This window comes from Panthera pardus, unplaced genomic scaffold, assembly GCF_024362965.1.
Source record: "Panthera pardus isolate Hobbes unplaced genomic scaffold, ASM2436296v1 HiC_scaffold_17, whole genome shotgun sequence".
Taxonomy (NCBI): domain Eukaryota; kingdom Metazoa; phylum Chordata; class Mammalia; order Carnivora; family Felidae; genus Panthera; species Panthera pardus.
This window is the reverse complement of record NW_026526732.1, coordinates 39057111-39084660: the sequence shown is the minus strand read 5'-3', so window position 1 is coordinate 39084660 and position 27550 is coordinate 39057111. Positions and strand designations below refer to the sequence as shown.

Here is a 27550-nt window from a genome sequence, read left to right as displayed (position 1 = left end):
TTTAAGGTTTTAAAAATTTATTTAGTTAGTTCATTAAAAAACTCCCCCCACTACCCTCAGGCTTCATCCATGGCATTTTCAGGACCACATCCTGTTCTGTAGCTCCTTTTATTATCCAGATTGTATCAGGTTTCTTACTGGAGTCCAGGCAACGGAAAATAAACAGACTTGCATCTGGGGAATCAACAAAGCAACAGTGGCCAAACAACACCATGAAAGGGAAAAACACAATGTCTGTCACAGGAGTGCAGCAACCCAGAGAGCACATCAGGAGCGGGGCTCACTGGTGGCGGCAGCTATGTTAGCGTTTCTTTCTGCCTCAAGTTCAGAGACAAGTTGGACTATCTCCGGGTGACTGAATTTTCCTGCAAGGCAAGAAGACAGGGAAAGAGGTTGACAAGAGAATACATCAGTTTCTCCAGCTTGATCCTAGGCTTGTCAGGGCCCGGGTTCTGTGATCGACTCCAAGACAGAATACAACTCCAGGTCCCGGTCAGAGGACCACTTGGAGCTTATCCTCCATCACCCTGGATGCCACCAAGCATTGGGGATGACAGTCGGGCAAAGAACTGTTCATCAGGCAGAGCTAGGGAAAACTTCACCAGGTAGAGAGCTGGACACAATCTCTGCCCATTCTGAAACCAGAAATCACGGGCACAAAGCACATACATATTAAAAAGACTAATAGGAAGAGCAGAAGGTCTAGGCAGTCCCAGGATGCAAATGTGTCTCTTGTACACAACTACACTAAAACCCACTGATCTGTCTTCCCTGCTCCTCAACCCTCCCAGACTTCTGCCCTGGGCAGCAACCTACCTATAAGCTCTCTTAGTTGAAGGTGGTTGGCGTGCAGGATTATCAAACCCACCACTTCTTCCCTGTTTTTTTCTTGCCAGTGCCTTTGTTGTTTACTGTTCAGTCCAAATTTGATTCCATTTATTCCCTATCCTCAACCTCTTCTCTGAACGTTCCCTTCACTTTCTGGCCCTGATGTCTGGCTTGTCCTGAGGATATGGCTTTCCCTGCAGCTTGTCACATGGTGGATGTTTTCTCTCTCACATGGCTCTTTTCACTGGGCCTGGGTCTGCCCTCTATGCTCCCCGTTGCCTCCAGGCCACCGTCTGCCCCACTGTGTAAAGGTCACGCTGTCAAACTATTACTGCGATTCCACCAAAATGGCTCTTACTTAGGACACACCAATTAGCAACACATTGCTGAATCTGATGACTACCCTTCTTGAAACATTTTCTTCCCGTGGCTTCTGGGACTCCTGACTTTCTCCTGTGAAACCTATCTTTTCCCCACCTTCCCCATCTAGTGGCAACTCCATTCTTCTATAGTTGCCAGACCAAAGTCCTTGGATTTCTCTCATAAACACCCCTACACAAATTCTGTTGGCCTTTATATTCAGAATATATCCAGAATCTGGCCGTTCCTTTCTTTTTCTATTGCTACCAACCTGGCTCAAACCACTATCATTTCTCACTCAGATACTGCGATAGCCACCAGCTGGTCTCCCTGCTTCCAGCCCAAGTGCCCCTTTCAAAACCCAAGTCAGATCCCACTCGCCCCACGATCCACCTCCGCCAAGGGGTCCCCATCTTGCTCAGAGCACAAGCCAACCTCTTAGGCTGCTCGGTGGGCCTCACCTGCCACCCTCTCCTCTCATCCACCCCCACGAGCCACAATGGCCTTCATGCTGCTCCTCAACACACAAAGTTTCAAAAAGAAAAGAGAAAAAGAGAGCTCTAAGTATTGACTGAATTAGAGAAATAAAATTGTAAATGTTATCAAACTAAAGCCTTTAAGTCCCCTTCAAAATCCTAACAGAGGGGGGAGTGGCACCCGGCTGGCTCAGTTGGTAAGCATGAGACCCTTGATCTTGGGGTCATGAATTCAAGCCCCACATTCGGGGTACAGTTTACTTAAAATCCTCATGAGGTTTGCCATGTACAACTTCACTGCTCCCGAACTAAGCCTGTTGTTTTCTTTAAGCATTTTTGAGAAAAGAAACCACTCCTTACATCACTTATATTACTTAAAATTCTTAACTTTTTTAAGCGTAGTGCACCAGAGTGGAAAGTGAAGTGAATTTTGATCTCAACTCAGCTGCGGGCACATGACCCTCTTTCTCATTTCATTTCTTCCTCAATAAAATCTGGAGTTTAAACTAGATGACCCTTCCAGTTCCCACATTTTTTGATTCTACTAGTAGTCTGATGTTTCATTTTCTACTTTTCATTGTGAGTGTATCAAAATAGAAGATGATAGTGTGAAAATGCAAAGCACCACATAAACATGACTTGTATTTTAGAGTTACGTTATTGGTGACGCAGGCTATCTTGGAGACCGATCATTGCTCACAACGGGTTGGCAAACCTTTTCCGTAAAGAGTAAGACAGTACATACTTCAGGCTTTGTGAACTATGTGGCTTCTTGCCGACTACTCAATTCTGCCACTGTGGTGTAAAAGCAGTATAGACAATACATAGAGAATGAGCGTGGCTGTTTCAATAAAATTTATTTATACAAACCAGCACCAGTCCAGCTTGGCCAATGAGCCAGAGTTTGCTGATCCCTAGTTTACAATGCTACTCTATTTAGCTGAAGTCAAACATTTCCGAGCATCGTCTATATCAAAGATAGATGAGACAAACCTGGTCTTGGCCCTCACACAGCTTAGTACGGGATAGGCTGAGCAACTGGGGGTTTTGGGAAGAGACCCAGTAAGAAACATCCTTAAGGAAAACGCAAATCACACGGTCACAACATTATGGCAAATGCAGACTGAGCAAAAAGAAGGGAATACCTCATGTTGACAGGGAGGATTCAGAAAGGAGACTAGGGATGTAAGTGGCCTCAGACTGCAGAGCTCTTTAGGCCACTCCAAAGTGTTAAGATCTTACTTTTGAGGAAGAGGAAAGCCACAAAAGTTTCAAAAAGGAAGATGCGATAATATCTAGGTCTACGAAGGAGGAAAACGTTGAGACCTGTAGGATGAACTAGTGAGCCTGGCTGGCCGAGTGAGGAGGCTATGATACAGAAATAACAAGCAGAGAGAGGCAGAGAGAGTGGGGCTGGAAAAGAGGAAAGGAAAACGGAACCAACCTCATGAACACCAGCCAGCACCTCCATAGCGTATGCAGCTTCACTAAACACTGTTATCAAAATGAAGATAGTGAAGGCTTCTTGCCAGGTATCATTCTAAGCACTTCACGTGAACTAACCCGCCATGTCTTCAAGTAGCCCTATAAAGTTGATTTTAAAGATTTAAGTCATCTCTATACCCAACGTGGGGCTCAAACTCACAACTCTGAGATCAAGAGCTGCACACTCTACTGAGTCAGCCAGGCGCTTCTATAATTATCCTTATTTTAAAAATACAGAAACTAAGGCCCAGAGCTATGTTGAGTAATTTGCTGGAGGTTACATGGACTGTAGGTGGCAGAACCAGAACAAATCAAGCTCCCGGCCTGTGCAATGGAGCACTATAATGACACTGGTGACTTCAACTGTCTGGGGTTTCCTATTTTTACATCTCTTTTTCTACCTTCATCTCATATGACTTTACTCCTATAAAGACCTTCAGATTACAATGTACTTTCACATATATTCTCTCTCTTGAATCTCAAAACCCACCTGTGACTCAAGCAGGGTCAGTTCTGTGCTTTCCATTTTTCTGGGAGGACACAGAAAAGCCAGGAGACTGCCCGGGGCGGGGGCACACAGGCAGGTGTGGACGTGAACCTGGCTTGGTGCTCAGATCCAAGGCGCCAATGCTCTCCCACAATAGACCACCTCTCACCATGAATCCCACCCTTTCCTATTTACGTGCCCCAGGTGCAAGTGTCAGAAGAAGGTAACAACAGCAGATTTCGCTAACGTGATGTCAGTCACTACGCGAGGGTAAAAGCCACACTAAAATGGTGTTTACTGAAAAGAGCACCGAGTACCTGCTGTGGAATCATAGAAGTCCTGCAGCCTCCCCGGTGTGTTCTCAAGGTCTTCATACTCGGATGCCTGAAGAATCATCTCACACTGGTCCAGCTGCTTCACAAATTTGGCTTCTGCACTAGACTGGGTTTCATACTCCTAAGTGAACGGACAATTAAAGCAGCATGATGAGAGCCGCAGGACGGGGTCCTCCAGGAAAATTCAGACTCTGGTACTGACATCAGAGCCACATGTAAAAGCACACTGTGAACTGGCCGCCCTTCTCGACCACGCACAAACCCTTCCCAGAGAGGCTTCGGCTGTAATTTCACGGCTCACCATCAGCACTCCTTTCGAGAAGGGTGTGTGTGCCAGTCCATGCATTGCACCGGAGGCCTCAGGAGGCCCATTCGTTCACATCAACGCTCCAAGCATTTCTCTTCCTGTCTGGTACCCTGTCTTCATCTCAAGATCGTTACTCTTTAACCCACCCGAGTGCTGGAGGTCTTTTTAACTTCAAGCTAATATTTCGTCTCACATTTCTCAAAGGATTTCCCTGTCCATTTAAAAAACAGTCAGCTTCCGTTTCCTTTTTTTTTTTTTTTAATTTTTTTTTTTTTAACGTTTATTTATTTTTGAGACAGAGACAGAGCATGAACAGGGGAGGAGCAGAGAGAGAGGGAGACACAGAATCTGAAACAGGCTCCAGGCTCTGAGCTGTCAGCACAGAGCCTGATGCGGGGCTCAAACTCACGGACCGTGAGATCATGACCTGAGCCGAAGTCGGACGCTTAACTGACCAAGCCACCCAGGCGCCCCTTCCTTTTCCTTTTTAAGTGAATTTCTGGCTTTCTCGTTTAATTTTCGCTGTCCCTTTCCAGTGGAAATCTCTGTCCTTGCTATCCATACAGGGAGGATTCAATCGAGTCCCCTTGGGTTATAACTCCTGAGGATACAGTCAGGGTCTGGGAGTTCTTCATGCAATGGTGTGTGTGTGGTATTGGTGATAAGGAGGTGGTGAAGGCAGCGGATGGGGAGCAGGGTTTTTTTTTTTTTTTTCTATCTTCCTCCCTTGGGTCTGTCTCCCTCCTTACTGCAAAACTGAACCAAAAATCTACAGGAGGGTTGCCTCTTATAGCATGACACATGCCACACAAGTCCTAATTAATACTGTATAGAATCGTTCTTCTATTAAGACCAAAGTGTTCCCAACTGATTTCCCTGCAAAGTTCTCATTTGTAACTCCACCCCAGATGTGTCTGGATAATGAACCTGTCATGCCTTCTTGGCAGGGTGATGTGATGTGAATCACTTAAGGTTTCTCAGTTTCTATCAGATGCCTTATTCTTATAAAGGCAGCTATTTGGATTTTGATAGAGCTGAAAATTGTACACGGAAAAACCATTTTAATACGAGACCAAATACATTTTGTTTTAATTCAAAAGCACTTAAAAATAACTCCTTTTACTTAATGCTGATTCACATTTACAATTATATATAAATATAATTATAAATAATTATAAAATATTATAAAATATAATATATATATTTAACAAATTCAAGTTCATTATTTAATGAAAAAGAAATGGAATATACTCAAAGTATAGCAGTCCAGGATTTTTCTCTATTGAAAGTGAGAAGAAAAAGATTTCAAGACCACTAGGAAATACCACATACTGTATAACAAATTCTGGTGAAATTCCATTTCTCTTAAAAATGTAAATTGTTGAGTTTTTTTGGTCAAAAAATAATGGTACAGACATTCTTTAATTTCACTTTCCAACAAGGAGGCAGGGTAAGAACAGTGTGGCCACAAAGCTCTAGAAGTAAGACAAGGCATCTTTGGGAACGTACTGCAAGTAGTTTCTCACGACAGAATGCAGAATTAATTGCAGGAGAAAGGGAGAGAAGACGCTGAAGGAGGAGGAGGGCCAACTCCCAAAAGGCTTTGTGGTTGTGAGAAGTGGTTTCGGCTTACCCTGCAGCTACTGGACATCACCAAGAGATTTCAGGCCAGAAGGGTCAGGATCAGATTTGCGTTTTAGAAAGATCATTCTCCCTTCGGTGTGGAAAATGGCTAGATGGGAAGCAGAGAAATCAGGCTCTGAGACTGTAGCACCAGCAGAGAAGTTTGAAGAATCTGGTCTGGCTTAATCTCACGGCAACGAAGATGGGACAAGAGTGCAAATTTGAGAAATGCTAAGGATGAAGAAGGACACCAAAATATGAATGTGAACAAAAGACAGAGCTGAGAATGACTTCCTAGTTCCTGGCATGCGTAACTCAAGAGGGAGCAAAAGAGAAGAAACAGACCCAAAAGACTGACAGAACAAAGAAACAGCAAAACCGAAACCTAATGAGCAACATTTATAAAAAAACTAAGGTACATAGCATTACCATGTATCACAAAATATACATAAGTGGGGACAAACTGGCCCCAGCCATAAGCCCCACTTTCTTTTTACATTTTTTAACATTTATTTATTTTTGAGACAGAGAGAGACAGAGCATGAACGGGGGAGAGGGTCAGAGACAGAGGGAGACACAGAATCTGAAACAGGCTCCGGGCTCTGAGCTGTCAGCACAGAGCCCGATGCAGGGCTCGAACTCATAGACCGCGAGATCATGACCTGAGCCGAAGTCGGACACTTAACCGACAGCCACCCAGGAGTGCCATAAGCCCCACTTTCAATCAGCAGGAGCAACAGGGGATCTGATGCACCTGAGAGATGGAGAAGCTCAGGACAGCCAACAGGTGTGCTCCAACAGCACCTGACACAATCCCAGCCAAGGTGGATTCAGCAGTCTGACCTCCCGGGGCTCCTCCAGGACAGGACCCCACATAAATAGAAGCTGCTGGGGTGGAATTAAAACCGAGTGAGGTAAAATGGGGCGCCTGGGTGGCTCAGTCAGTTAAGCCTCTGACTCATGATTTTGGCTCAGGTCATAATCTCACGGTTCCTGGGTTCGAGCCCCACACCAGGCTCTGTGTGGACAGTGCAGAGCCTGTTTGGGATTCTCTCTGCGCCCCACCCCCCCTTAAAATAAATAAACTTAAAAAAATAATACAATTGAGTTGGGTAAGATAACAAGATGAAGCAAAGAAAAAGTCCAGATAAAAGTGGGGAAAGAGCACAAAGCCAGGGAATATCTGAACATAAGCCACCGAACATTTTAACATCCCATTAAAACACAAACCAAAACAGAAGAGTAAGTTCTGTGAAGTCAAAAAAAAAAGCTATCTGGACCAAGTTTCCTTCCAAAAGTTAAGGAAAATGAAGTGCATATCAAAATGAGCAATGTAAAAAACACAGAGATCAAATCCCCTACAAGGCTACCAGAAGATACAGAGAGCAAGGAGCGAAATGACATCTCTACAGAAAAGTCACCTCAGAAAGACATTCTTCATTTTTTTAAAGGATCAAATCTGTAAGAAACTACTTCAAAAAGAATTAAAAGATGCTAAGAAAATGGTAAGACATGAAAGAACCACATTAAAAAAATTAGAGATAGAGATGAAAGAAAAAGTCATTTTCTCAGCGAAGGCTAAGCAGCAAACAGGAACACTGGGATGGATATTTTAACACGATAAATAACGCCTTAAGAGAAACAGAAATTGAAAAGGAAGTTAGGCTTAAAAGTCAAAAAGAAATGAACATGATGTAAAGGATCTGAGAGAGAAGGTGACAAATACTGAGTTGAAGAAGAATCAACAGACAGACACGTAGGAGTCTTGGGGGGGAAAAAGGAAACTAAAGTAAAAGAAAAACTATATTCAAAAAAACTTTCTTGAAATTAAAAGCCCATACTAAATAGCTGAGGATATTGACCCAGAAGGACCAATACCAAAGCACATTCTAATGAAATTACTATATATTTAAAAAAATCATTTGTACACCTATGCAAAAGGAGCATCTGACACATAAGGAAAATAAAATTATGATCCAACAACAATGCTTTACGACCAAAGAGAATGGAGGAATGTATTTAAGATATTCAAGGAAAGAAACTGGGAACCATGGGATTTTTATATCAAGCAAAACGGACCTTCCAGAGTAAAGAACACAGAGGAACAATTAAAAACAGGCAAGATTTAGAGAATATTGCTCCTGTGAGTCCTTGTTGGAGAACTTACAAGAGAACAAGTTTCAGACACACAAAATGACCAGGAGAAATTGACATAAGGACTGGTGGTGAGCATCAACAGGGACTCATAGAACTTTTTTTTTTTTTTTTAAGTAGGTTCCATACTGCTCGTGGAGCCTAACATGGGGCTCAGACTCAGGACCCTGAGATCAAGACCTGAGCTGAGATCAAGAGTCAGACACTTAACGGACTGAGCCACCCAGGCGTCCCAGAACTAAGATTAAATGAGGTGTGAGAGACAGCATGTAATGGTTAAATGATTTGACAGTCTAGATGGAGTTCAACTATAAAAAAATAAAGGGAAAATAAAAACAGCATAGGCAAAACAATTTTTTAAACTGTTTTTAATAATCGGAATTGACGATGGTGGGACATACAATTGTTATTCTGAGACATGTACATGTGTAGAGAAGGATAAAGCCTGTATAATCAGGGTTCCTTGTATGGAAGAGTGTATAATATAAAAGAGGTTAAGACATAACATAAGAGGTTACGTGAAAACCGTACAGTACTGTATCTGAATTGAAAACATCACCATGAACTCAGGAGGCACACACACATATATATCCTAGCCCTGTCTATTAAAAACATGAAAACCATAACCAACTCAGTAGCAGGAAGCACCCTAGTGCGCATATTGTGGTCTTGAAACAACATAACCCATTTAAACAAAACCAACCAAACAAACAAAAAATAGGAAGAGGTCTAGCTGAAGCGTGTTCGAGATAAGTGAGGCTACAATATCCTGCCATTCCTGCCATCAAGGAAACAACCAAAGTCAAGTGTTAACCCACCTTTCCTTTGTGAACTGCAACCAAAGAGCAGATGAGGAAGAAGCCTCTGCTAATATAATTATTTCAACTACTAAATGAAAATAAAATAAAAACAATAGTGTCTTACGATTCTGCAACCCAAAGGGATTAAGGGATAGAAGCATCAAGAAAAAGGATGGAGGAAGGGCTAGATGGGTGACTTAAGGGGGGCACTTGTGATGATAAGCACTGGGTGTTATAGGTAAGCAATGAATCACTAAATTCTACTCCTGAAACCATTATTACACTATCTGTTAACTGACTACAATTTAAATAGAATTTTGAAGAAGAAGAAGAAAAAGAAAAAGAAAACCCAGACATCATGTGCCTCATGATGAAAGAATCCAACACCACCTACAGTTTTGCCAAAAAGATCCAACGTAAGTCTGATCCAGCCTCTGGATCCAGCTGCCACTCTGCAGAAAACAGGAGAACAGAGGAACATGGACTGCATCATGAGTGTGCAACTGGCAAAACCCATGGCAAAACTATGGAAAACTCTGTAAGCCACATGGTCTGAATTCTTCAACAGATAACTTGCAAGAAAAAGAAAGAGACGGGGTGGGGGTCAGGGACAAACTATAGATTAAAGGAGATTAAAAAGACATATTAAGCCTTAAAAAAATGTGCAAGATTAAGCTAAAATGTCTAAGCATGAGCACTTTGGTGAAAAAACCATAAAGAAATTCGGGTGATCACTGAAAATCAGGACAGTGGGTTCTTTTGGGGGAAGGGAGGGGCTGGCTTTGGTCAGGGCCTAGGAAGGGGCTTCTTGCGGTGAAATGGTCAAGTTCCAAATCTTGATGTAGGTGGTAGTTACAAGGATGTCATCCCTCTAGGAACTCATGCTATACAAAGGTTTTTGAATTTTTTTCTGTGTTTTGTTTTTCAATACAATAGTTTTTAAAGTAACAAAAAGGACTGAAGAAAAGGAGGATGCTGAACAGGATACTTAAGTGGAGCTCCATTAGGCTGTTGGATTTGTATGTTTGGAGCTTCGAAGGAAGATTTTCAGAACATATGGGATAATCAGAATGTGACCACTGAAGCCTTGGAGGAGTGTGCAGAAAGGACAGGCCAAGGACACAGCCCTGGGAAGACAATATCGGCTCTGACAAAGTCGGCTGAAGAAGAGGAACACTTGAAGAAACTCAGAAAGAGCCAGAAAGGTACAAAGAAAATCAGGAGGGAGCCATGTCGCAGACCTGAGGGACGAGAGGCAACATCTTCTATGCAGCCAAGGTGTCAGGTGGCACCTGGGCAGAGCAGGACTTGCCAGGCAGAGTCACACAGAGGCAGTCTGAGGTCGCTACAAGAGCAGCACATGGTGGGGCTGAGTCACACTGGTGGGCTGTGGGGAGGCAGAGGCAGGGAGTGGGGACCATGTCCGACCTATTTGGTGGTGAAGGGAAGTAGAGAGATGTAGTATCTAGGAAGTTTATTTCAAAAATATGATGTGTAAACATTATTTACAAGGCTTACAAAAACCTGAAAAAGTTCCCATCTGGAAACTTCTATGTTCTCGGTGAAGGAGGCAAGATTATTTGCTATAAAGTTGGGAGAGAAGTGCAAAGCAGGTGAGCAAAGAGAGGGATGGACAGCTGATGTGGGGCCAGAGACAGAGAGACTGTCTGTTGCCAACGAGGAGTCCTGCAGCTCTGAGGCTCAGCAGAGCCTGGAGACCTAGATGGGTCATGAGTGATTCCGGTCCCCAAGGCAGGGGGGTGGGAAGGTCCCTGCATCAGCACTCTGCAGTCTCCAGGTGGGACTCGGGAAGACAAGTTGACTGAAATGACTCAGACTGGGGTTCTGTGGAGCAACAGAAGAAGTTCAAGAAGGAGTTCAAGCTGCAAAGAGATACAAATCTAGGTCGTGAAAGGGAAGAGAAGGGGACGAAAGGGGACAAGGCCACAAGTCTCCTCCCTCTTCCTTGGGGAGGGGTCGGCCCCGACTGAAGAGTTACATGAAGTCTCTCTCTTGCACCTCTCACTGCCTACCTTCTGTGACTCTCCCTCTGGGACCCAGTACTCTCATGTTGCTCTGCATCAAACTCCCCAATAAAATACTGCACCTGAACTACAAAGTATCCTTTGTAGGGAGATTTTAAAGGGTACCCATTAACCCACTGTGTCTCCCAACTGATTGGACTTCCGGCAATGGCAACTGCATGAGGGGCAGCTCCTGCTATGCCTTGGGATTCATGGGGATATTTCTTTAAAGTGAAAGGCAGGTGGTGGGGTGAACATCTTTCAGTGATGCTTTGAAAAAAATGAAAATGTTTGCTCTTGACTTACTGATATTTGGTTTCACACTTCTATGGCAAAGATAAATTATAATCAAGGATGTTGAACTGCATTAAATAGATGTGACCCTCTGGGTTCATAGCTATTTATAGTGGTGAGCAGCTATGATTAACATTTCAGAAATCAATCAACTGGCATTTTCTTTTTTTAATTAAAAAAAAATTTTAATGTTTAATTTATTTTTGAGAGAAAGAGAGAGGCAGAGACAGAGGGAGACACAGAATCCGAAGCAGGATCCAGGCTCTGAGCTGTCAGCACAGAACCCGATGAGGGGCTCAAACCCATGAATCATGAGATCATGACCTGAGCTGAAGTCTGACACTTAATAGACTGGGCCACCCAGGTGCCCCTCAACTGGCATTTTCTATGTAACTGTACTATTCTAAGTTCCCTGGGTACAGAATGACCGTATCTTCTTAAACCAAAATCAGAACATATGGAATGGAGACAGAAGGAAGATAGAGCTTACCGTGTGCCAGGCAATATTCCAAGCACTTTACATATAGTAATTAATCTGATTGCCATACAACACTATAAGATAGGCATTCTACTGCTATTGCCATTTTATAAATAAGGATATTGAAGCACACAGAGGTTCAATAAGTTGCCCAAGATCACAATGCTAGTAAACAGGGCATCTGAACCCTGGAAATTGGATATCGAAATCCATGTACTAACATAGGACATGAATTACAAAAATGCTTAAGTTAATATGAGAGTGTATATGGGTTGCATAGTGTTTTCCAAAAATTCAAGTCTACCTGGAACCTGTGGATATGACCTTATTTCCAAATAATGGAATATCTGGAAGATTGCAGATGTAATCAAACTGAGATAAAGTCACACTGGATTGGGATGGACCCTAGTCCAATGGCTGGTGTCCTTACAAGAAGGGGGAAATTTGGGCACAGATACAGACCCAGGGAGAACAGCATCTGACTACCGAGGCCTACATTGGAGTGATGTGTCTATAAGGCAAGGGATGCCAAAAGCTAGAAGCAGCATCTATCAGAAGCCAGGCAGAGGTAAGAAAGGATCCTCTCCTGGAGCCTTCAGAGCACAGCCCTGCCAACACCTTGATTTTGGACTTCCAGACTCCAGAACCATGAAACAATACATTTCTGTTGTTTAAAGCCATCCAAATTTCCGGCAATTTGTTACAGCAGCCCTAGGACAGTAAAAGAGTATCTTACTACTAGTAAGTAACTGACATGGTGTCCTAAATACAACAGAACTATAAATGCTTGTTCAATCAACCCCTGTGCTGCATCATAACCTAAAGACAATGCTGAACTAGGAGGCAGGCTTTGTCACCCACTAGCTAAGAGACCCTGGGCAACATACTGCTCCTCAGCCCTGTTTTCTTATGCGTAAAATAAAGGAGTTGGGCATGGATTTTCTTCCAGTTTTAAATTTACAAAATTCTAACATGTACAGTAAAGAGTCATAGAGATGGGATCCAGAAATAATTTTAAAATACGTAAGAATATGGTAAAGTAGCCACTACATAGTACCAAAGGTCTCAGAAAGAGGAAAACACAGAGAGATACAGAGAAAGAGAGAAGAAGAGAGAGAGAAGGAATGAATTAGTTTTCTAGGGTTGCTATAAAAAGAACCATAAACTGGGGCTTAGGTAACAGAAATTTATGGTCTCATAACTCTGGAGCTAGAAGTTGGAAAGCTAGCTGTTGGCAGGACTGGTTCCTTCGGAGGGCTGTGAGGAAGAATCCACTCCAGGCCCTTTTCCTGGGCTTATAGATGGCCTCTCTCATGTTCACATAGCACTTCCCCAATATGCATCTTTGTGTCCAAGTTCCCCTTTGTATAAGCGTAACAGTCATATTGCATGAGGACCCACCTGAATAACCCCATATTAATTTGATTACATCTATAAAAATCCCATCTCCCAAAACACTTTTTAAATCCTATCTCAAGGAGGGGCGCCTGGGTGGCTTGTCGGTTAAGCGTCCGACTTCAGCTCAGGTCATGATCTCATGGTCCGTGAGTTCGAGCCCCGCGTCGGGCTCTGTGCTAACAGCTCAGAGCCTGGAGCCTGTTTCAGATTCTGTGTCTCCCTCTCTCTCTGACCCTCCCCTGTTCATGCTCTGTCTCTGTCTCAAAAATAAATAAAAACGTTAAAAAAAAATAAAAAAAAATATTAAAAAAAAAAATCCTATCTCAAGGAAAAAAAAAAAATCCTCCAGTAATCACTTCCTCTTTGAAGAACACCTGAAATGATATAATTACATTTTGACATGAACAATAAAAATCTGAAATACAATTATAAAAAAAAAAAGACGTCCTTCACACTAACAATAAAAAGTCCTATCAATTCATTCAACAAATATTCAAATATTCATTGCCCACCATCTATTTTATATTTTACTAGGCACTGAGAATAAACTACTGAATGGAGGAGAAAGAAAATCGTATCTCCAAATAACGTCTTATTTGGAGATACCTCTGAATTTTAGTGGGACACAATTCAATCCATATCAGATAGAGAAGAGGGGAGAGGAATATCTTCTTCTGACGTACCGCCTAGAGCTAGGTTTTTTTGTCATAAGATCCTGTGAGCTGTGAAGAAACAAGTGTTGTATACGGAAGGACAGTGATACTCTAGTTCCTGAAATACAGGCTTTAATAGACACAGGATGGGGAGAAATAGTCAAAGAAATTAGGAACAATTCTAATGTCTAAAACTCTCTTTAAAGAATACTAGATTCTAGAGAGGTACATTTTCCTGCTTTGTTTTCACGATATTTAAATAAACTTAAATGTATCTGTGCCCCCCAGCATCAGCACATACATACACACTCACCCCCTTGCACAGAGAATAGACACTGAGACTTAAACATGTTTAAGTCCCCCAGCCTGTACCTCAGGGGCCTCTCTTGACCTGAAGCAGCTACTTCATTCATAGGGGTGTATGAATTGGTTAAGGAAAGTTTAAGAGCCATGAATAATATTCTCTATAAATACATTTCTACAATTCTGTCTGAAAAATTTGTTGCTGCCTATTTATATGGTCCTCATTTTTCCCCCCTCGGGCTCTTAACAGAAAAACGACCCCAACCCTTTCATAGCATGCAAAGATGGGGTTCACGTCAGAAAGTAAGAAAGTGCAAATGTTCCTCCTCCACATCCATCAATATCCCACAGTGTCACCAACAAAGTAACCGAATCCCATGTTCTCTTCTTTTAAGCTGTCTGCCGGCACAGCTCCAACAATTCTAAAGAAGGACTGTCACATTCCAAGGCCACTGTGTACCTGTCCTGGGACCTTCTTTAACAAGCTTAATTGATTCAACCACTGACTTTCATGACATCATAAAACTGTCACCTATTTAGGGGTTATCGAGTCCTTTATGCTCTGTATTTTATATTTTTCCAAACCCAAAGTCTTTATTGTGATGTTTTCATTTGGAACCTACTTAAATAAAAGGAAATTTTCCAGTAAATGTAAAGTAATTTTTGTAAGTAAATTTTGCTGTAAGCTTTTTTTAGCCAGTAGCTGATGGCTAACTGAGAAAATAATTTAACAGATACTGCCACTGTGTTTATAATAACTAGGAGACAGTAGGGTACCAATTCTTATGAAAAGTTTTTTGGGTTTTTTTGTTGTTGTTTGTTTTTTGTTTTTGTTTTTTAATTTACATCCAAATTAGCATATAGTGCAACAACGATTTTAGAAGTAGAAAAGTTTTAAATTAAAGAGTCTTTCCTTTGTCAAAACAATACTTGAGATTAGTTTCATAGGCTCAGGGGCTACTTTTTTTCTCTTTCTATGTATGAAATCTCTTTCTATAATGAACTCTATTCCATTATTCCTCAACTCACAGTGTTCCAGAAGTTCACTTGAAAGGACCTACTTTGGCACAAGGGACTCTTTTTCCTAAAGAAACCCCGTTACACCTAGTGACAGATACCACCCGAGCCAGGCTCCGGCTACATACCATGCATATTTTGCCAGATTGAATTTTCACAATTATTTGGCAAGGTAGGCATTAACAGCCACAATCTTTCACCTTCAGTCCTGAGGACAAAACTGTTTCAGTTTTCAGCATATTTTTAACTTAGAAAACAATATGGTATATATAGTACACATTACAGAAAACCTCTAGTGGGGTCAAGGGCAGACTCAGCTGCTAAACAGATGAATGAATATTCCTACATCAAAGCATATTAATTTTCACACCAAGGGGAATGAGTGGGGACTCTAAACAGCCTCATGTTGATTCAGGTAAATTTTGCCGTATGAGTGAAGTTAGGTCAGGTTTTTTAAAAATGGGCTCTCTGAACTTTGTAGATTTCCTAACTGAGGATTTAGGGCCTGTGGAGCTGTATTACTCTCATGTTCTAGGAGAAATAGGCCAACTAGAACCAAGTAACTCACCCAAGGGAGGTGGGACTCAAATCCAGGTCTCTGGAGGCAAGCCTTGCTCTCTGCATCATAGTGTACTGCCTCACAAGGGAAGGATGCTCACTTCATCCCATAATCCAGCTAAACCACAGAAATGACATCATACTACAGAATCTGACCACTGAGGAAAATGGCATTTATAGGAGAAACATCTAGTCAGGGTTCAACCTGGTCACTTCCCAACCTGACCCCTAGTCTTCCCAAGTCAAGGAAAGACCTGACCCAGCACGCTAGGCAGTGGGCAGTGGGAAGGGAAGTCTGCCAGCTCTGAGGCTCCTGGGAGAGCCGGGGGGGGGGGGGGGGGTTTGGTTGTGAAAGGGGGAAGATCGTCCTCTGACAGTGGGAGAGGGGAGGGGGGCTGTGGAGGGGGGCGTCTCAGGGCTCACGCAAGGAAGGGCCAGTACGGACTGCAGGGAAGTGAGAAACTGCAGTAGGCAAGGATTTGTCTGCTGTTGTTTTCTCTTCACAAATGAAAACCAGCACTAGGAGGGGGGAGCAACAGGAGCACGTGGGCTTTCTTTGCTCTTTCCACTCTTCCTGCCCTATACCACCAGCCATTCTGCCTCCCACCTTGCCATCAAGCACCGGGAAGGCAGTGAGCACCTACAGGGCCCCCGTTCTGTGCCGGGCATCATGGCACCACTTCACTTTGACCTCACTCAGCTCTTAACAGCCCTTCAAGGTTTCACAGGTGGGCAACAGGCTCAGGGAGGGGAAGAAGCCCAAGGTCAGAGGCAGGAGGTGGTGAGGGCCCACATTCTTTTCAAGGACCAGAAGGCTGGGCGAGTGCAGGCTGGCAGGGTGGGGGTGAGAGCAGCGCAAGAGGAAATCCAGGGGCTGAGTCAAGATCTGCACCAGGCATCATGGTGTCAAGGGAAATGGGGAGACTGGAGGGAAGAAAAATTTCTATTAGCCATGAGAAACCCCTCCAGCAACCAGGAGGTGAGAAACAGACACAAACGAGAAAATAATAAGTTAGAGACAGCTTGTTAAGATAATCTGAGGCAACTACAACATTGAAGATCCATATAAACTCAATCACAGTAAATAAAAAGCAACTCATCACATATACTTACTTCCCAAAGTCCATAAAGTTCCTTCCTGAGATCTTCTGGGAGGAGCTGTGTTAGCTGCTTCATAGCTTCCTGAAATATCAAACTGTTATTTTACTCACGATCACATTTATCTAATTAACAATTCAACTACAAAAGCCAAATAGTGGGCTCAAACTCTTACAAACAACTCCCCAAAGGACAGCCAAATGTTGGACAATATTTATAGATTACAAGGAGGGCAGTTGTATACTTTAAAGAAACATGCGTACTTATTCATATGGGGTTCAGCAAGCACTTATTTTGTGGCCTGAAGCACACCAGACACCAAAAAAAAAAAAAAAAAAAGACAATAAGGAAGGTGTGAGATGATTACAGAGATATCAGAAGTGAGGCCAAGGTTTTACATCTTGTGGATGAATCACATCTTGTGATTTCAATCATAAGCATCCTGGAGTTCAAAACTAACCTGAGAACAAGAACAGGAAAGTAACGCTGAATAACAAAGCTCAAAGAAATTTCCTGTGTATTATTATATTCATTTCCCACTGTTAATATTTTTATTGCATAACATAAAGCACTACACACATGGGCAGTTATTGTCATTAACATAAAGGAAACTACAGGATAGTATTTTGTGGGGTCATACGCACAGGATGAAAGAAAGGGATATTAAAGCATAATCAGCCATACCACCCGTGTAGTATCTGAGCCATTCGACAGCATCACCAATCACTTCTTGCCCTCCCTTCATAAACATGTCCAGGGCTGGGACTCTAGCTCCTCCAGAGGCTGCCCAAATGGGCTTTAGGCAGCACTGACAGAAAATACCTTCTTGTACCAAGTTGGAAGCTATCCCTGCAGGTCCTCCACCAGGCCTCACCTCACCCCTCGCAAACACAGCATCAAATGCGTGGGCAGTGACCCAGCTGGGCCAGAATCACTGCGGCCACAGTGACCGGTCCAAGGGAAGGCCATGTAACCCAAACCAGCCACTTGAGGGACATCTGCATGGTCTGTCCAGCAGAGGGTAGGAGAGAGAAGGCACTACTCTCTGAAGTCCCCGGAGCCACCCTCGTTCCTTCCTCCTCCATTTCTGTGTTGCTCCAGCTTAGTTGTCTTTCTAAAACATCATGTCTTGGGACACCTGGGTGGCTCAGTCAGTTGGGCAGCCGACTCTTGATCTGGGCTCAGGTCATGATCCCAGGATCGTGGGATCAAGCCCTCTGTTGGGCTCCAGGCTGAGCATGACACCCACTTTAAGATGATCTCTCTTGCTCTCTCCCTTTGCCCCTCTCCCCCACTCACGCTCTCTCTCTCTAAAAAATAAAAAAAAATTAAAAAAAAATATCACATCTTGGGGGGCATGAGGTCTGCAACTTACTCTCAAATGGCTTCAGATCCCTTCACCCTCCTCATCCTACACCTCTTAATTCGCTTCAGTTCTTCTAACCGGAGGTGAGGGTCCTTGGCCAAGTGGCAAAGGCCCCATATAAAATCGAATAATGAGCTGGGAAAAAGCATTGAAAATAAAAATGGGAGGAAAATGTTACAGAACACAACCACTGGCAGGGCGAACGGCATGTGTCAGTGTCAACAGTGTGCTCTCGTAAGTAACATCACCATCTTGAACGGCCCGTAGCATCATACCACCCTCAGTGGTATCAAATTTAGGGTATTGTGTATCTGCATTCTCACTTGTTTCTTTTTCATAAACTGCAGAAAATGCTTCAAAACTCTTTGCATTTTCAAAAATTAAAGGCGTTTTTACAAATAGATCGCCTTTCTCTACACTATTCCAAAAACACACGTTTGTCCACTGCCTTTGTTTGAAAAGAATGAACTGAGTAATATGTATTTACAGGTATATAAATATCTAAACTCTTGGATTAATATATTCCCTTTATGGTGACGTACCCAGCACCGAACATAGTGAATGAGGTGTGGTCTGACCAAGGTGGGAGAGAATGGGGCCATTGCCTCCATCATGCTGGACGCTGTATTTCTATAAAGGTAGCCTGAGACTGAATCAGCTTTTTGGAGATCACATCCAATAAACTTCCAGTTGATTAAAACCGCCCTGTCCTTTAAAAAACAAAACGGATAACAAATATGTTGTTGCTCTCTTCTTGAAATTGAACAAAGATTTTCTGGATCTAAAACTCATTGATATCATGTTATTACACAATCAAAATCTGCATTTTGAGACCTTTTAGGTGGTCAATATTCCTTGTTCGGCAACATATGCCAAAGAATCGTGCCTAACTTTTTAAATGAACCCTCCAAAACCAACTTTGCTAAACTCAAAGGGTACATGGCTCCAAAGGCCAGACTTACCCTCCCGGTGGTGAGCTCTGCCACTCCCACTTCTATACTGAGTTTTACCTTGTTCACACACAGATTTAGAGTGATAATTTTCCTCTTTTTTTTTTTTTTTTTAATGTTTATTTATTTTTGAGAGAGAGAGACAGAGCGTGAGCAGAGAAGGGGCAGAGAGAGACGGAGTCACAAAATCTGAAGCAGGCTCCAGGCTCTGAGCTGTCAGCACAGAGCCCCATGCAGGGCTCGAACTCACAAGCTGTGAGATCATGACCTGAGCCAGTCAGACACTTAACTGACTGAGCCACCCAGGCGCCCCTAGAGTGATATTTGTCCTAACTTGACATGCTTCTTCCTGTGAGTAAAGCATGTCAAAAGAATTTGCCTAAAGTCCTGAGCCGAATAAGCTTCTAGCAAATGTCTTAGGTCAGTTTTGTAACCGTACCTAGAAAGCATTACGCATCTTCACACATCACTGGTAAGGCTGAACAGTACAAAAGTTCACTGGGGTTTGAACAGGGTTTGACACTTAACTCGCCCATCACTGACTGTGGAACCCTGAGGTTAAAGGTTATTAACCTCTTTGTCCTTCAGGTTTCTCATCTGTACAATGGGGGTTAATAACGGCATCCACCTTAATTGTTGTGACGATTAAGTAGGTAATATATGTAAAGCTTCAAATATCTGGCACATAATGAGCACTCTATAAAACGTTCACTATTTTTCAGTTTCACTATTTTGCCATGTTCATTTCCATCATAAAGTTTGGTTCTTCCCCTTTGAACGTCCTCATTCGCAAGCAACTTTTAGCAACTTTAACCCTGGAAGATACATACATACCATGATTCTGCCTTCTAACTTAATGTTTTCTCTTTGCAAAAGAATATAACCTGCTATTGCTGTATTCCAGCCTCAATTTCCATCCCACCAGTTCCTGATGATCCTTACTAGGCATCATTCACCAACTGGGGTTATGAAATAAAGTCTGTTTTATCTTGTTTAGGAAGGGGATCAGACAACACATATTGCTTTTGGCCCTAAATTTTCTCTTCCATGCCCTCATTTTCCTTTTCATCTTAATACCTACTCTCCCTCAAAGCAATCAGCTTTCCAAGTTTATCAAATATGTTCTCTCCCTCCTACTTCAGTTTAAGCCTTCCTGATGCAGTTGGCTAGCCTCTGGGCGAATAACGCTGCCTGCTTCTCATTATGTGCATTCCACCTTGAGCCAAGAAACCCTCATTTAATTATCTTAATGCATGGTTCAGACATCTAAATCTCGTTCATAAACACCATCTGCATAAAGAATTGTTCACCTTCCAGATCTTTCTCTCTGTTCCCAAATCCTAACCAGCAGCAGGAAGAGGTAATGGAATATCAGCACTCTTCCAAGCCTTTGGTTTCTTGTCCAAGAACTTGTGGTTCTTCAAGATGCTTCCCCTGTCCCTTCTGATTATGGCACTGAGTCCCCTGGAGAACACTGGAGTGGCAGCAGCCAAGAAGTACAAGGAAACCAGAAAAATTCTCATCATTGCCAGGACAGGACGTCCAGAAAGGCAGCGGCACTGACGGTTCACATCTCCACCAGGCCCCTCCACAAGGTGTCACCACCCAGGCCTCACTCGTGTCAAAACAGTAGCACGTTTTCTCTCATCTTCAGTGGCTAGAGAGCCTCTGATGGGTTCTTTTTTTCTTCCAAAAGGCTCTGGTTTGCTCCTCTGTGGAGGAAGCCTCAAATTCATTACGCACCTTCATGGGGACAGTTTGTCTTTTCTCCTTGTTCTGTGTCACTTTATAGTCTCTGATGACCCTCTGGTACTTCAATATACCATTTCTCCTCCACAAAGTCCAAATTTATCATCCTGAAATGAGCTGCATAATTAGGGAGATTTTTCCCTATCCCCTCTCCTTTATGTCATTACTCAACATGATCTGGTTCAGGGTTCATTCCTCTCTGCGACTCTGTCTCTTGAACTAATTGGTTTCTTTTTCTATAAATTCTGCCAATCAATCTAGGAATTCTTTATTCCCAACAGTCTAGACTCCTACAGAGAGACATCTCCTCAGTTTCCTCCCTTTTTCACAAGCTGTCATGATGCCTAGCCTGTATTCTGGATCTGTATTTTGGCAGGAAGAAAACATTGCTTATGTGATTTTCCTTGTTCCCATAATGTTAGAACTCCTAAACTAGGATTCCTTGTGGATCTTCTTGTTTCTGGAGGGATAAAAATACTGTTGGCTACTGAACTCCAGTCTCCCTCAGCTCTGAGAACAGATATTCAGGCCCACCTACTCTGTTAAACCATGTTGATGAGGATTCATCCACTTAGGAATTTATGACCAAACTCCTGTAATAAAAGTAGCTTGCAATAATCCCTGAATGGAGAAACAGCTGTTCAATTAAAAAAAAAAAAAAGAAAAAAAAAAAAAAAATCCTGGATTTTCCAACCTCTGCCTCAAATATGTGTCCTTCTTTGGTCCTGGACTTTGGATTTAGAGTCCAAATTAATACAGATTTAATATTTTATTGCTGTTCATTTCTTACTATTGCCAAGTATTTTTCTTCACTTCTGACCAATAAATTAAAATACTAATGGAAAATTCACAAATTACTATAATATTGATTATATTTGTGATTTATAGAACTTTTCTCCAAAGAGCTTAACCAGCATGGAGAATTCCTTCAAGATCTAGCTACTTCCATTGTTCTAATGAAAGCCATACCATCTATGTCCACATACTAATGAGAACAGAAACCAACAGTTTCCTGTCCCTGTGTTAAACAAGGCTGGGAATAGGCATACTTTTCTGATCTTGTGTTAAACAAGGTTGAGAACAACCAAAAACCAATGCACTGCTTATTCCACGGAATCCTTGCTTCTGGAAGAGAAGACTGTAAACCACCCAAAACAGAGTAAACACTAACAGCCTACTCCTCAAGAATTTAAGACTTTGCCACACCAGTCCTACCAATCCAAGGCTGTTTTGCCCTAAACCTTGTGCAATCTAACTAGCTGCCCATCTCGTTAAGATCCATCTAAGCATCCTCCAGCCCCGGCCCTAAAACTCGATAAATATTCTCTCCTGACTTCCCTTTCCTGAGACACTACTAAAACTCTGCCCAGGTACTCTCCCTTACTGCAACAGGTCTAATAAACTTAGCTTTGCTTCAGCAACAGGTTTCTCTGGTAGTCTCTTGTGGAGTCAACAGTCAACACTGACCTCTTCTCGCCTATGTTTTTCTTCTTTGGGGATGTTATCTGCTGGTGCTATGTCCCCAACGATGCATTCTGCCATATCGTGAACCAGGGCTAGACGAATACATCTGACCAGGCAAAAAATGGTGAATAATTACACAAAATTAGATTCACTACAAGTTCCTTCTCTATACTATTTTGAAGTTGCATATTTTTTTTCTCCACCATCACAGGGCATTTTCATGCAGTATTTTCTAAGGTAATTATATTCTACCAGCCCACAACAGTTCTGATTCAAAACTGCTAGCTAATATTCAACATAATAATACATGATTGCAGAGGAAACGGTTAACATGGATTTTTTTTTTTTAAATGGCTGGTTTTTCAAATTTCACTTTAAAACGTTGATAACTTCAGAATACAACGCCAAGAGGAGATGATCTGGTTATAGTATTTACTTACTGATACAAAATTCAGAAACAATCATCCCCTACTATACTAGTTAGATGTCAAAATGAGTTGCTTTATAAAGAAATGGTGGAGTTGGACAGATCTAGGTTCAAATCCAGCAATCATTTATTAGCTGTGTGACCTTTGCCAAATTACTTAATTTCTTTAAATGCTCAATTCTGTCAGCCTTCATTTTATCATCTGCACAAAAGGATAATAATACATCATAAGGTTGGTCTAAAAACTAAATTTGATAATTTATGTTCCTGATAATGATTAGTGATGAAGATAATCACTGTCAAAATAATGAAGGCAGGTCATAATATAAACGCCCCAGAGGGCCATCTGTTTCACGTACCCACTATCTCCAAGGTGGCACAAGGCCTGACAACCTCCTCAGGGGTGTCCCATCCACAGTCTCTCTCTGTCATCCAGTTAAATCTCAGACTACACTTAGGTTTATCTCTATTTGACACCGTGTTCATTTTGTACTTTTTGCCAAAAAATCCCACTTCCACACCATCTACAGAATAACAGGGCTAATGAACGCTTTCTAATGGACCTTTGCTACACATTGATTTACTTTTTGTTTCCAAAATACACCTTTACGTTCCTATCATCAGGGCCTCAGTTGCTAAGCTGTTCTCTCTGCACACTGTGCCATCTACTCCTCTACCTCATCAACTCTTCAGAGCTCACCTCACATTCCACTTCTTCCACTTCCCCAAGAACACATGATCTCGTCTGTTAGAATAACTTGCTAGTTTTTTCTTAAGCTTTGTATTTATTTATTTTTAAAGTAATCCCTACACCCGAAGTGGGGCTCAAACTCATGACCCCAAGATCAAGAGTCACATGCTCTGCCAACTGAGCCAGCCAGGAGCCCCAACCTTGCTAATTTTTTAACATAACTTATTTTGTTCCTTTTATAGAAGCCAGTTGGGACCCGTGTAACTCATGGGAGACTTATTTTACTGTCTTAGCTACGAAACTTTGTTCTGTGTTCAAAAAGCATTTTAAAACACTTGCTGACTGATTGAAGGACAAGATATCCCTTTCTTAGTTACATCCTGCACATTACCTCTCTAAAAAGTCACCTCACAAACAGGTGCTAGTATTTATGAAAGGGGCTAAATTAAAGCACATGGTGTACTAATACAATAAAAGAATTTTAGACATGCCACACGCACTCTCCAGCCCTGGAAATCCTAATATCACACTTGTTTTCTTGAGACCAAGGCAGGCTCTATCACTTGCCAGAGAAAACCCAGAATGCAGTTTACAATTGAAGCAATCAACACCCATAATTCCCCTTCCTACATCCTGAATCTGTATGGTTTATCTCTTGACAGATAAACTAACCTGCAAGAATTAGACACAGGCCTCAGTCAAGGGAAGTGGTGCATATGCACAGACCAGAGATCTTAACAAGCATCAATGTTCACATCAGCTTACCGGTCTTTGTTAAGATGCTCATCCTTGGTCACCAGAGCCATAATTGCCATTCTGTACATGTGATCTGATACGCTCTCTGGACTCTGAACATTTCTGTATACCCAGCCAGTCCTTGGGACTCTCTAATGAAAATGAAGAAAAGAGAGAGGTTTATAAAAATAAATATTTAAACTATCTGTTATGCTCTTCGAGACAAGTCCAGGGAATAGGGCATAGAAGCAGGGTCCTGGTTTCAGAAAGTAGTAAAAAATTCTCAACTAACCTCAAATAAACCAGGGAGGTCAGAGAATGAGAAAGAGAGAGGGGGGGGAGAAATAATTCACAAGCATACCATGCAAAATTCCAATAGTCAAATTACTCTGTTACTAATGTGTAAATTAAGGAACTTATACTAGTCCTTTGGACAGAAAAATAAAGCTGTAAATTACTGTGTTTTTCCTAACTACAAGAGTTGGGACTTTCTGCCTTCAGACAATACCATCCCACACGCTAGAAACTCTTGTGGTGAAAGCTTTCAACTTGAACAAGTGACAGACTTCCAAATTCTGGAGCAGAAAGGAGTAAGGCACTTCTAATCGTTCCTGCTACCACCTGTCATAATTCTTCCTTTTGTTCAGATCAGGATGTGATCTTGTGAGACTCCATTTTCTCCCCAAAAGTCCACATTTTAAAAGGACTTTATATAAACAGTAGCAATGGTGGCAGGAAACATAATCTGCCTTTAACTTGTAGAAATTCTGCATAAATTATGGAGTGGGGAGGACGCACAGGATACAACTCCAGTATGTACTACAGAAAATATTCTGTTAAAAAAAAAAGTATTTTTATCTCTAGAAGGAGCTAAGAGATTGAAGGCACCCCGCTTCAAATCTGCCGGACTGAGGGGCAGTTCCGCTCTTCCCACCTGCTGCTCGGAGGGCCACGCTTAACCGCGCAGCTGAGCGGTCGTGAGCCCCGCCTGTACTCTGGGCGGCCTCGGGCCAGCGGGGAGGGTCCCGAACATCCGCGCTCCGGAGGTTCGACGGGAACCGCTCGAGGGGCTGCTAGGGCCGGTCCCCGGCCGAGCACCAGGCCTGCCTCCCCACACGGGACTTTCGCGGTTCAGACTCCGCCGGGCCTGGGCTGGGCCTGGCAGCCCGGCCGCGCCTCCTCCGCCCGCCGTCCGCACGCGCCCCCGCTCCCAGGGGAGTTTCTGGGCCCAACCCTGCGAGGCGGGAGGGCGGAGGGAGGGTGAAGGCCCCGGCTCGCGGCGAGCAGGAGCTCCAGGGCCCCCGCGGCCACCCCGGCCTCTCCCCGCGCGCCGCCCGCCCGGCCCCAAACGGCCCTGCCCGGCCCGGAGCCCGTTCACCTTGAGCTGCCCTACCAGCCGCAGGAACTGCAGCAGGTTCTGGGCCCCCCGGCCCGATAGCGCCGCAGCGGAGGCCGAAGCCATGCGGCCACCGGTCTGGCAGGTCCGAGCAGGCCGAGAGGCCGCCTCCTGAAGCTCCTCCCCCTCCTCCGCCTCCGCCTTCCTCCTCCTCTTCCCCCCTCCTCCTCCCTCCCCATCCTCCTCTTTCTCTCCAGACTCCTTCACCTCCCTCGCCCTCCTCTTCCTCCTCACCCAGGTTTTCCCAGACCCTTATGGAAAAGAAGTGTTCCACCTTCCTGGCCTTGATGGCTGTGCCTCAGGCACTGAACCATCCGTGACAGGCATAGTGTTTGGTGCATACTAGTCACTCACTACTTGTTTGCTAATCTCCACTCAACTGAACTCTGTCAAATTTTTAAATGGATTGCAGTTGGGTAGGGGAGAGGCAGAGGGTAGTGTGCCTTTGGAGCAGGAGGGCTAGGCAATATTGCAGGAAAATCTTACCCAAATTAGCAACTCAGTGTCGGATTGGGGGAAGAAATAAGAGCTCTACTAAAAGGTGGGCAGTCTATGAACATTTTAACAGAGGCACAAGGAAAGTAGTCTGGAAGGCAGAAGTAAACTAGGAGACACACACAAAAAAAAAAAAACACTGGGAGAATTTGGGACTAGCCATAAAAGGCTAGGGAGTGAAAGCAATCCCATGATGCAATTACAGCCTCCCTAACGACTGAAGAATCCCCTACTCCAAAAAGTTGTCTGTCTGTCCCAACTGTCTTAATTTCATCAACAACCAATGATACTAGTTTTTAAAGACATTTAATGGACATGCATACAGAAGGACTCAGGGAGAGGCTAATGTGGAGAATAGACTATATGGGGTAGGGAGGAAGTAGGGAGATCATTTAGGAGACTATTGAAATAATTCTTTGAGGAGATAATTTTGGTTTGGTCCAGAGTGGTAATGCAGGTGATGAGAGGGTTGTTAATTTTGTATACAAGGTGAAGGTAGGAGTAACTAATAAGATTTGTGACAGACTGGACGTGGAGTATGAGAGAAAGAGAAGGATGACTCCATAAAATTTGGCCTGACCAACTGGAAGGATGGAGTTGATATTTAGGGAGCTGGAGAAAACTGCAAGAAGAGTATGTTGTGGACAAGGGTAGGAATCAGAGGTTTGGTACCTGGGGTACCCAACATTTAGAGTTTGGGAGACGGAGAAGAAGCAAACAGTGAGGTAGAAAGAGAACTAAGAGATGTGTTCTAGAGCTGAATGAAGAAAATATTTCAAGAAGGAAGGAATGTGGTTGTTGTGTATTGGTTTGTTGTGATTTCCAAATCTCCGCATTTATGACAAAAATGAGATTGTTTTTAAGAGTAAAGTTTTGATTAAGAATGAAGTAAGCTGCGACGGGCTAAGGACATCACGTCTGTTGTTGTTTATAAGCACTTAGGAGCTCAGGTGCTGGGGGCTTAGCAGTAAAAACGTATGAAGGAAGAAACAGCTATGGCAAGGGGGACATTAAGACTCTAAATACGAAGAGTTTGTAAGGACATCAGAGAGTGTTTGCTCTGTGCAAGGTGACTGTCTCCGCTGACCACAGTTCCCGGAAGACCTTGGGGCAGTTAACGCCTGCTGCTGTAAAGACAATTCTTACCCTCAGTGCAAAACCCAAGCAATGGCAGACCAAGGAGACTTTGCTGATCAGCAGTAACATGCCACTAGCAACAGGGGATTTTTAGTTTTGCACTGCCAGCGGTTGATTGGCTAAGCCGGCTCTCCTGAGTATCAACTGGTATAAAGGAACACTTCAACTAAATATGGTCTTTCTTTCATCTTCCCTTGCCTGGAACAATAGTGTGATTAATCTGTCATTGGTTTGGAGTATGTTATTCTTTACTGGGTTATTAAGAGACATTATCCTGTAGGCCATTGGTTTATAAAATTCCTACAGCGAACCTGTGAAAAATAAATTTCTGGGACAGGCAAACTCAGTCTCTGAGGATTAATTTGCCTCCCCCCAAAAAACCGTGGTCAGCCAAGTCAATGTTATGTCGGATAAGGATTGAGATTTGATTACCGGACTTAATAGATTCAGTGTCATTCGTGA

The 27550-nt window shown here is 43.0% G+C and overlaps 1 protein-coding gene across 3 annotated transcripts; it reads right to left on the bottom strand.

Annotated features, from left to right (window-relative positions):
- HDDC2 (HD domain containing 2) lies at positions 1-25590 on the bottom strand. 3 transcript variants are annotated; one of them, XM_019418258.2, is made up of 6 exons: positions 25454-25586; positions 24091-24212; positions 22211-22313; positions 16694-16762; positions 3954-4092; positions 1-365 (listed from the first exon to the last, which is right to left on the bottom strand). In XM_019418258.2, the coding sequence occupies exons 1-6, from the start codon at positions 25520-25522 to the stop codon at positions 268-270; spliced, it is 600 nt and encodes a 199-aa protein (XP_019273803.1). In that variant the 5' UTR covers positions 25523-25586; the 3' UTR covers positions 1-267. The 3 variants fall into 3 exon arrangements, with proteins under 3 accessions (XP_019273803.1, XP_019273802.1, XP_053760499.1); XM_019418257.2 differs by having other exon boundaries at positions 25439-25578; XM_053904524.1 differs by lacking the exons at positions 1-365; positions 3954-4092 and adding an exon at positions 4557-12362 and having other exon boundaries at positions 25439-25590.
- Positions 25591-27550: the final 1960 nt, after the last annotated feature.

Bases quoted from the DNA above. Each gene is read 5' to 3' on its own strand.
- HDDC2 (XM_019418257.2), bottom strand. From the start codon at position 25,522: ATGGCTTCGGCCTCCGCTGCGGCGCTATCGGGCCGGGGGGCCCAGAAC. The intron at 24,213-25,438 runs GTGAACGGGCTC...CATTTTCATTAG, and splicing joins GGCTGGTAGGGCAGCTCAAG to AGAGTCCCAAGGACTGGCTG. The intron at 4,093-16,693 runs GTAAGTATATGT...CCGTTCACTTAG, and splicing joins AACTTTATGGACTTTGGGAA to GAGTATGAAACCCAGTCTAG.